General features: G+C 46.8%; 1 protein-coding gene across 1 annotated transcript in view; it reads right to left on the bottom strand.

Annotated features, from left to right (window-relative positions):
* LOC138979357 (60S ribosomal export protein NMD3-like) overlaps positions 1-12,162 on the bottom strand; it is a 43,515-nt gene that overhangs the window by 5,930 nt on the left and 25,423 nt on the right. The window contains exons 9-12 of the mRNA XM_070352046.1: positions 2,835-2,980; positions 2,194-2,309; positions 490-562; positions 67-167 (exon numbers count right to left, since the gene is read on the bottom strand). Coding sequence (XP_070208147.1) covers positions 67-167; positions 490-562; positions 2,194-2,309; positions 2,835-2,980 — 436 coding nt within the window. The remainder of the gene's footprint in view (positions 1-66; positions 168-489; positions 563-2,193; positions 2,310-2,834; positions 2,981-12,162) is intronic.

Raw genomic sequence — 12,162 nt, 5'->3', positions numbered from 1 at the left:
CAACACACAAAACAACACATCACAGCACAGGACAGCACAACACAACACAACACACAGACGACTCACTTTTCCACACTCTCTGTGTCCAGACCGTCAGCCATGCGCTGCAGTTTCCACTTTCTGCGACGAGATCGACGCGTGCGGTCAAACACCTTCCGCACCAGCATCTGTTGCCATAGAAACAACACATCTTGCTTAGAAACAACTTGTATTGCTAGACACAACTTTTATTGCTAAAAACCAACAAATATTATATTGCTTACTACCATTCCTGTTATAGTTTTATAGTTTTATTGTAATACAGTGGGACCTTCTGCATTACAGTGATTCTCAAGAGCATTTGCTACTTTAACTACGACTAGCTGTGCCCCTTCTTCACGAAACCTCTTGGGTAATTTCAATCAGATAGCCCTAGGGGGTCTGTGCACCTGGAGTTGATTTCTTTAACTACGATGATTTTAAACAACCTTAATTTGTTTCAGAACTCACCACATCGGGAATCCGGTCCTCTTTGAGCTTTTCAAAGTGAGGATGGTTGAAGTTGGAACACGTGAAATCATATCTGAAAGGGAGAAGAAATATGTGTCAACACTCTCAATCTAATTTAAGTCTACAGGTATCAACAAAAACAACTGCGGTGCAGAAAGGTTTGAAATGTTGGCTAAGATTCTTATCGTTCCATGCAAGGTAAGCTTTGAAGTGTTGGCTAAGATTCTTATCGTTCCATGCAAGGTAAGCTTTGAAGTGTTGGCTAAGATTCTTATCGTTCCATGCAAGGTAAGGTTTGAAATGTTGGCTAAGATTCTTATCGTTCCATGCAAGGTAAGGTTTGAAATGTTGGCTAAGATTCTTATCGTTCCATGCAAGGTAAGGTTTGAAATGTTGGCTAAGATTCTTATCGTTCCATGCAAGGTAAGGTTTGAAATGTTGGCTAAGATTCTTATCGTTCCATGCAAGGTAAGCTTTGAAGTGTTGGCTAAGATTCTTATCGTTCCATGCAAGGTAAGGTTTGAAATGTTGGCTAAGATTCTTATCGTTCCATGCAAGGTAAGGTTTGAAATGTTGGCCAAGATTCTTATCGTTCCATGCAAGGTAAGGTTTGAAATGTTGGCTAAGATTCTTATCGTTCCATGCAAGGTAAGGTTTGAAATGTTGGCCAAGATTCTTATCGTTCCATGCAAGGTAAGGTTTGAAATGTTGGCTAAGATTCTTATCGTTCCATGCAAGGTAAGGTTTGAAATGTTGGCTAAGATTCTTATCGTTCCATGCAAGGTAAGGTTTGAAATGTTGGCTAAGATTCTTATCGTTCCATGCAAGGTAAGGTTTGAAATGTTGGCTAAGATTCTTATCGTTCCATGCAAGGTAAGGTTTGAAATGTTGGCTAAGATTCTTATCGTTCCATGCAAGGTAAGCTTTGAAGTGTTGGCTAAGATTCTTATCGTTCCATGCAAGGTAAGGTTTGAAATGTTGGCTAAGATTCTTATCGTTCCATGCAAGGTAAGGTTTGAAATGTTGGCTAAGATTCTTATCGTTCCATGCAAGGTAAGGTTTGAAATGTTGGCTAAGATTCTTATCGTTCCATGCAAGGTAAGGTTTGAAATGTTGGCTAAGATTCTTATCGTTCCATGCAAGGTAAGGTTTGAAATGTTGGCTAAGATTCTTATCGTTCCATGCAAGGTAAGGTTTGAAATGTTGGCTAAGATTCTTATCGTTCCATGCAAGGTAAGGTTTGAAATGTTGGCTAAGATTCTTATCGTTCCATGCAAGGTAAGGTTTGAAATGTTGGCTAAGATTCTTATCGTTCCATGCAAGGTAAGGTTTGAAATGTTGGCTAAGATTCTTATCGTTCCATGCAAGGTAGGGTCATCACAAGACATGCCATGGCTTGTTTCACCAACCTTGTCAGAAGACTGATGTGTGTGAATCACCTACCCCCAGAATAGTGTGACCTTGACCTTACCCAGAATAGTGTGACATTGACCTTGCCCAGAACAGTGTGACCTTGACCTACTCCAGTACAGGGTGACCTTGACCTACCCCAGTACAGGGTGACCTTGACCTACCCCAGTACAGTGTCACCTTGACCTACCCCAGTACAGTGTCACCTTGACCTACCCCAGTACAGTGTCACCTTGACCTACCCCAGTACAGTGTCACCTTGACCTACCCCAGTACAGTGTCACCTTAACCTACCCCAGCACAGTGTCGCCAGCCTTGAGGAGATGACCGAGGTGTGATCGCGTGTGGAACTGCTGGTCGTTGACCCCAAGGTCACTCATCCTGGCAACGTACACGTCCACCAGCGTGTGCTGCAACACACAACACATGTACATGTCTACAGGGAAACATTTCAACACATGCACATGTGTACAGGGTAGCATAACAACACACAACACATGTACATGTGTACAGGGCAGCATAACACAGACATCCCCTATCCACACATTGACACCTGTCGACACAATACAGGAACGCTACGAATGCTTGATGGATTGTTACTCTGCAAATGCAACTCCTTTCAAGTCGCACTTGATCTACACTCAGTAAATGCATGCTACAGAGCTTCAACAACTTCTTTTCTGAGGAACGTTCACCTTTTTTACAGTTTTTTTGGGCAGTTTTCTACAACAGAGAAAAGGCCTAATAACTTGGCTGGCACATGCCATGTGTGTATGTGTGCATGCCTAGCCTGCGAGTGTATGTGCATATGTGCGTGTTCCAGTGTAAAAGCGTATGTGCATGTGTGTACAAGCGTACATGCTTGTGTGTGTGTATTTGTGTGTGCACGTGTGCGTGTGACAGCCAGTACACAGTGCGAGCGTGTGAGTGTGTACCTTGTGTGAGATGGGCACGTTGTGAGCCCGGCGGTCCTTGTCCTGAACTCGTTCCACATCCATCACCATGAACTCGGTCATGTGTCGCGGTCCCACCAGCGACAGGAAGGGCAACCGCCAGTACACCGTCCCACTCAGCTCTGCCGCTATAGTGACAATGACGGTGACACTACAGTGACAGTAACAGTGACACTACAGTAACACTACCGAAACAGTGACACCACAGTAACAGTGACACTACAGTGACAGTAACAGTGACACTACAGTAACAGTGACACTACAGTAACACTACAGTAACAGTGACATTACAGTGACACTACAGTAACAGTAACACTACAGTCACAGTGACATTATAGTCACAGTGACAATACAGTGACACTACAGTCACAGTGACACTACAGTCACAGTGACAATACAGTGACACTACAGTGACACTACAGAACAGTGACACTACAGTAACAGTGACACTACCATAACAGTGACACTACAGTGACAGTAACAGTGACACTACAGTAACACTACCGTAACAGTGACACTACCGTAACAGTGACACTACAGTGACAGTAACACTACAGTAACATTACAGTAACAGTAACACTACAGTAACAGTGACATTACAGTAACACTAACAGTGACACTACAGTAACAGTAACAGTACAGTGACACTACAGTAACAGTAACACTACAGTAACAGTGACACTACAGTAACACTAACACTACAGTAACATTACAGTAACAGTAACACCACAGTACAGTGACACTACAGTAACACCACAGTTACACTACAGTAACAGTGACACTACAACAACAGTGACACTACAGCAACAGTGACACTACAGTAACAGTGACACTACAGTAGCAGTACAGTAACCGTAATACTACAGTGACACTACAGTAACACTACAGTAACACTACACTACTGTAACAGTGACACTACAGTAACCATAATACTACAGTAACACTACAGTAACAGTAATACTACAATAACACTACAGTAACAGTAATACTGTAGTAACCCTAAACTCTGCCATTTGTCAGGGTCCCACCAGTGACCTAAGTAACAAACAGCTAAAGCATGGCTAAAGTATGTCAAGGCTACACTGTGACAGGGCTGCACTATAACACGGCAAGACTCTAACACAGCGCTACACAAAGCACTATAACACGGCAAGACTCTAACACAGCGCTACACAAAGCACTATAACACGGCAAGACTCTAACACACTGTGACAGGGCTGCACTATAACACGGCAAGACTCTAACACACTGTGACAGGGCTGCACTATAACACGGCAAGACTCTAACACACTGTGACAGGGCTGCACTATAACACGGCAAGACTCTAACACACTGTGACAGGGCTGCACTATAACACGGCAAGACTCTAACACACTGTGACAGGGCTGCACTATAACACGGCACGACTCTAACACACTGTGACAGGGCTGCACTATAACACGGCAAGACTCTAACACACTGTGACAGGGCTGCACTATAACACGGCAAGACTCTAACACACTGTGACAGGACTGCACTATAACACGGCAAGACTCTAACACACTGTGACAGGGCTGCACTATAACACGGCAAGACTCTAACACACTGTGACAGGGCTGCACTATAACACGGCAAGACTCTAACACACTGTGACAGGGCTGCACTATAACACGGCAAGACTCTAACACACTGTGACAGGGCTGCACTATAACACGGCAAGACTCTAACACACTGTGACAGGGCTGCACTATAACACGGCAAGACTCTAACACACTGTGACAGGGCTGCACTATAACACGGCAAGACTCTAACACACTGTGACAGGGCTGCACTATAACACGGCAAGACTCTAACACACTGTGACAGGGCTGCACTATAACACGGCAAGACTCTAACACACTGTGACAGGGCTGCACTATAACACGGCAAGACTCTAACACACTGTGACAGGGCTGCACTATAACACGGCAAGACTCTAACACACTGTGACAGGGCTGCACTATAACACGGCAAGACTCTAACACACTGTGACAGGGCTGCACTATAACACGGCAAGACTCTAACACACTGTGACAGGGCTGCACTATAACACGGCAAGACTCTAACACACTGTGACAGGGCTGCACTATAACACGGCAAGACTCTAACACACTGTGACAGGGCTGCACTATAACACGGCAAGACTCTAACACACTGTGACAGGGCTGCACTATAACACGGCAAGACTCTAACACACTGTGACAGGGCTGCACTATAACACGGCAAGACTCTAACACACTGTGACAGGGCTACACTATAACACGGCAAGACTCTAACACACTGTGACAGGGCTGCACTATAACACGGCAAGACTCTAACACACTGTGACAGGACTGCACTATAACACTGTGACAGGGCTGCACTATAACACTGTGACAGGGCTGCACTATAACACGGCAAGACTCTAACACACTGTGACAGGGCTGAACTATAACACGGCAAGACTCTAACACACTGTGACAGGACTGCACTATAACACGGCAAGACTCTAACACACTGTGACAGGGCTGAACTATAACACGGCAAGACTCTAACACACTGTGACAGGGCTGCACTATAACACGGCAAGACTCTAACACACTGTGACAGGGCTGCACTATAACACGGCAAGACTCTAACACACTGTGACAGGGCTGCACTATAACACGGCAAGACTCTAACACACTGTGACAGGGCTGCACTATAACACGGCAAGACTCTAACACACTGTGACAGGGCTGCACTATAACACGGCAAGACTCTAACACACTGTGACAGGGCTGCACTATAACACAGCAAGACTCTAACACACTGTGACAGGGCTACACTATAACACGGCAAGACTCTAACACACTGTGACAGGGCTGCACTATAACACGGCAAGACTCTAACACACTGTGACAGGGCTGCACTATAACACGGCAAGACTCTAACACAGCGCTACACAAAGCACTATAACACGGCAAGACTCTAACACAGCGCTACACAAAGCACTATAACACGGCAAGACTCTAACACACTGTGACAGGGCTGCACTATAACACGGCAAGACTCTAACACACTGTGACAGGGCTGCACTATAACACGGCAAGACTCTAACACACTGTGACAGGGCTGCACTATAACACGGCAAGACTCTAACACACTGTGACAGGGCTGCACTATAACACGGCAAGACTCTAACACACTGTGACAGGGCTGCACTATAACACGGCAAGACTCTAACACACTGTGACAGGGCTGCACTATAACACGGCAAGACTCTAACACACTGTGACAGGGCTGCACTATAACACGGCAAGACTCTAACACACTGTGACAGGGCTGCACTATAACACGGCAAGACTCTAACACACTGTGACAGGGCTGCACTATAACACGGCAAGACTCTAACACACTGTGACAGGGCTGCACTATAACACGGCAAGACTCTAACACACTGTGACAGGGCTGCACTATAACACGGCAAGACTCTAACACACTGTGACAGGGCTGCACTATAACACGGCAAGACTCTAACACACTGTGACAGGGCTGCACTATAACACGGCAAGACTCTAACACACTGTGACAGGGCTGCACTATAACACGGCAAGACTCTAACACACTGTGACAGGGCTGCACTATAACACGGCAAGACTCTAACACACTGTGACAGGGCTGCACTATAACACGGCAAGACTCTAACACACTGTGACAGGGCTGCACTATAACACGGCAAGACTCTAACACACTGTGACAGGGCTGCACTATAACACGGCAAGACTCTAACACACTGTGACAGGGCTGCACTATAACACGGCAAGACTCTAACACACTGTGACAGGGCTGCACTATAACACGGCAAGACTCTAACACACTGTGACAGGGCTGCACTATAACACGGCAAGACTCTAACACACTGTGACAGGGCTGCACTATAACACGGCAAGACTCTAACACACTGTGACAGGGCTGCACTATAACACGGCAAGACTCTAACACACTGTGACAGGGCTGCACTATAACACGGCAAGACTCTAACACACTGTGACAGGGCTGCACTATAACACGGCAAGACTCTAACACACTGTGACAGGGCTGCACTATAACACGGCAAGACTCTAACACACTGTGACAGGGCTGCACTATAACACGGCAAGACTCTAACAGACTGTGACAGGGCTGCACTATAACACCGCAAGACTCTAACACACTGTGACAGGGCTGCACTATAACACGGCAAGACTCTAACACACTGTGACAGGGCTGCACTATAACACGGCAAGACTCTAACACACTGTGACAGGGCTGCACTATAACACGGCAAGACTCTAACACACTGTGACAGGGCTGCACTATAACACGGCAAGACTCTAACACACTGTGACAGGGCTGCACTATAACACGGCAAGACTCTAACACACTGTGACAGGGCTGCACTATAACACGGCAAGACTCTAACACACTGTGACAGGGCTGCACTATAACACGGCAAGACTCTAACACACTGTGACAGGGCTGCACTATAACACGGCAAGACTCTAACACACTGTGACAGGGCTGCACTATAACACGGCAAGACTCTAACACACTGTGACAGGGCTGCACTATAACACGGCAAGACTCTAACACACTGTGACAGGGCTGCACTATAACACGGCAAGACTCTAACACACTGTGACAGGGCTGCACTATAACACGGCAAGACTCTAACACACTGTGACAGGGCTGCACTATAACACGGCAAGACTCTAACACACTGTGACAGGACTGCACTATAACACGGCAAGACTCTAACACACTGTGACAGGGCTGCACTATAACACGGCAAGACTCTAACACACTGTGACAGGGCTGCACTATAACACGGCAAGACTCTAACACACTGTGACAGGGCTGCACTATAACACGGCAAGACTCTAACACACTGTGACAGGGCTGCACTATAACACGGCAAGACTCTAACACACTGTGACAGGGCTGCACTATAACACGGCAAGACTCTAACACACTGTGACAGGGCTGCACTATAACACGGCAAGACTCTAACACACTGTGACAGGGCTGCACTATAACACGGCAAGACTCTAACACACTGTGACAGGGCTGCACTATAACACGGCAAGACTCTAACACACTGTGACAGGACTGCACTATAACACGGCAAGACTCTAACACACTGTGACAGGGCTGCACTATAACACGGCAAGACTCTAACACACTGTGACAGGGCTGCACTATAACACGGCAAGACTCTAACACACTGTGACAGGGCTGAACTATAACACGGCAAGACTCTAACACACTGTGACAGGGCTGCACTATAACACGGCAAGACTCTAACACACTGTGACAGGGCTGCACTATAACACGGCAAGACTCTAACACACTGTGACAGGGCTGCACTATAACACGGCAAGACTCTAACACACTGTGACAGGGCTGCACTATAACACGGCAAGACTCTAACACACTGTGACAGGGCTGCACTATAACACGGCAAGACTCTAACACACTGTGACAGGGCTGCACTATAACACGGCAAGACTCTAACACACTGTGACAGGGCTGCACTATAACACGGCAAGACTAACACACTGTGACAGGGCTGCACTATAACACGGCAAGACTCTAACACACTGTGACAGGGCTGCACTATAACACGGCAAGACTCTAACACACTGTGACAGGGCTGCACTATAACACGGCAAGACTCTAACACACTGTGACAGGGCTGCACTATAACACGGCAAGACTCTAACACACTGTGACAGGGCTGCACTATAACACGGCAAGACTCTAACACACTGTGACAGGGCTGCACTATAACACGGCAAGACTCTAACACACTGTGACAGGGCTGCACTATAACACGGCAAGACTCTAACACACTGTGACAGGGCTGCACTATAACACGGCAAGACTCTAACACACTGTGACAGGGCTGCACTATAACACGGCAAGACTCTAACACACTGTGACAGGGCTGCACTATAACACGGCAAGACTCTAACACACTGTGACAGGGCTGCACTATAACACGGCAAGACTCTAACACACTGTGACAGGGCTGCACTATAACACGGCAAGACTCTAACACACTGTGACAGGGCTGCACTATAACACGGCAAGACTCTAACACACTGTGACAGGGCTGCACTATAACACGGCAAGACTCTAACACACTGTGACAGGGCTGCACTATAACACGGCAAGACTCTAACACACTGTGACAGGGCTGCACTATAACACGGCAAGACTCTAACACACTGTGACAGGGCTGCACTATAACACGGCAAGACTCTAACACACTGTGACAGGGCTGCACTATAACACGGCAAGACTCTAACACACTGTGACAGGGCTGCACTATAACACGGCAAGACTCTAACACACTGTGACAGGGCTGCACTATAACACGGCAAGACTCTAACACACTGTGACAGGGCTGCACTATAACACGGCAAGACTCTAACACACTGTGACAGGGCTGCACTATAACACGGCAAGACTCTAACACACTGTGACAGGGCTGCACTATAACACGGCAAGACTCTAACACACTGTGACAGGGCTGCACTATAACACGGCAAGACTCTAACACACTGTGACAGGGCTGCACTATAACACGGCAAGACTCTAACACACTGTGACAGGGCTGCACTATAACACGGCAAGACTCTAACACACTGTGACAGGGCTGCACTATAACACGGCAAGACTCTAACACACTGTGACAGGGCTGCACTATAACACGGCAAGACTCTAACACACTGTGACAGGGCTGCACTATAACACGGCAAGACTCTAACACACTGTGACAGGGCTGCACTATAACACGGCAAGACTCTAACACACTGTGACAGGACTGCACTATAACACGGCAAGACTCTAACACACTGTGACAGGGCTGCACTATAACACGGCAAGACTCTAACACACTGGGACAGGGCTGCACTATAACACGGCAAGACTCTAACACACTGTGACAGGGCTGCACTATAACACGGCAAGACTCTAACACACTGTGACAGGGCTGCACTATAACACGGCAAGACTCTAACACACTGTGACAGGACTGCACTATAACACGGCAAGACTCTAACACACTGTGACAGGGCTGCACTATAACACGGCAAGACTCTAACACACTGGGACAGGGCTGCACTATAACACGGCAAGACTCTAACACACTGGGACAGGGCTGCACTATAACACGGCAAGACTAACACACTGTGACAGGGCTGCACTATAACACGGCAAGACTCTAACACACTGGGACAGGGCTGCACTATAACACGGCAAGACTCTAACACACTGTGACAGGGCTGCACTATAACACGGCAAGACTCTAACACACTGTGACAGGGCTGCACTATAACACGGCAAGACTCTAACACACTGTGACAGGGCTGCACTATAACACGGCAAGACTCTAACACACTGTGACAGGGCTGCACTATAACACGGCAAGACTCTAACACACTGTGACAGGGCTGCACTATAACACGGCAAGACTCTAACACACTGTGACAGGGCTGCACTATAACACGGCAAGACTCTAACACACTGTGACAGGGCTGCACTATAACACGGCAAGACTCTAACACACTGTGACAGGGCTGCACTATAACACGGCAAGACTCTAACACACTGTGACAGGGCTGCACTATAACACGGCAAGACTCTAACACACTGTGACAGGGCTGCACTATAACACGGCAAGACTCTAACACGGCGCTACAGAAAGCTCAATCTGCAGCATAGAAGGATCGATGAGAAGAATGGTTTGGGTGATGAGAAGAATGGTTTGGGTGATGAGAAGAATGGTTTGGGTGATGAGAAGAATGGTTTGGGTGATGAGAAGAATGGTTTGGGTGATGAGAAGAATGGTTTGGGTGATGAGAAGAATGGTTTGGGTGATGAGAAGAATGGTTTGGGTGATGCAGACACAGAGCTACACACAACTCAGAGCTACACACAACACAGAGCTACACACAACACAGAGCTACACTATAACACAAAGCTACACAATAAATTATCACAAAGCTACACTAAACACAGAGCTACACACAACACAGAGCTACACACAACACAGAGGTACACACAACTCAAGAGCTACACACAACTCACTCTGCAGTGTAGCGGGGTCGATGAGATGGATGGAGGACGTGACACGGCTACACAGACACAAGGCTACACACAACACAGATATACACACAACTCAGAGCTACACACAACTCACTCTGCAGTGTAGCAGGGTCGATGAGATGGATGGAGGACGTGACACGGCTACACAGACACAGGGCTACACACAACACAGAGATACACACAACTCAGAGCTACACATAACTCACTATGCACACGCCTGTTTCAGGCCGCACGCTCAGTTTCCCAGGCATATCACAGCTGGGAAAACGTGTACTGTTTGTTTGTTACCTTTATTTATCGTCTCGTTTGTGTGGCTATTGCAAAACGGACACCAGCTGAGAGAGGACATTCTGACCTACACATCGATGCCAAACACGATGTGAATGGTTTTTAAGAGTCTGCACCACAGAGAGTTTGAATAAAGAGGAAAAATCAGGGCTGAGTTGTGTGTTTGATTGTGTGTGTGAGACATGCAACATTTAAACAACAATAGAGATCAAACTATAGTTCTCACAACAAGGAAACATACATGCTGACAAAGTTTAGCATGCCTTGAATAAGAACAACTGACCTGTATTTAGTCATCCTGATGGGGGGTAGTTGTAGCGGGGCTCAGAAATAGGTCACTGACACTACCGTAACAGTGACACTACAGTGACAGTAACACTACAGTAACTCTTTATCTAAGTAAGTAAGTATTCTGAAAACGGTACGACGACCCTTGCAAAGCAATAAAGTGCAGAAACTACATTCAAGAAATTAACCAGTGCTATGGACAGAAAATTGAAGAAGATCAAGATCTGAAGCACTCCAAAACAATGTGTAAAAGCTGCTTCAGTCGGATGGGAAGAATGCAGTCTACAGACGACCACACTTTGCATGCACAGGCAGATGACATCAGCGAAAGGTTCGACACTAAATGAACTGTACTCCCAAATCCACAGAGATGTATCTCACAAGCAACCCTACAGGACTGTTAACACCTTGCAAAGCATCGTTATAAACATCAACGGCTACATGACATTCTTTCGGCTCAACTTCCCCAGCAAAATTATTCCCAAACTTCACATCTTGGAGTGTCACTGTATTGACTTCATGAGGGATTGGGGCTTTGGTCTTGCTTTGCACGGCGAACAGGGAGGAGAAGAAACCCACGCCACAGTAAACATTTTAAAAAGCA

Source organism: Littorina saxatilis, linkage group LG11, assembly GCF_037325665.1.
Source record: "Littorina saxatilis isolate snail1 linkage group LG11, US_GU_Lsax_2.0, whole genome shotgun sequence".
NCBI classification, from domain to species: domain Eukaryota; kingdom Metazoa; phylum Mollusca; class Gastropoda; order Littorinimorpha; family Littorinidae; genus Littorina; species Littorina saxatilis.
The sequence above is the reverse complement of the archived record's forward strand: the minus strand, read 5'-3'. Positions and strand labels throughout refer to the sequence as shown.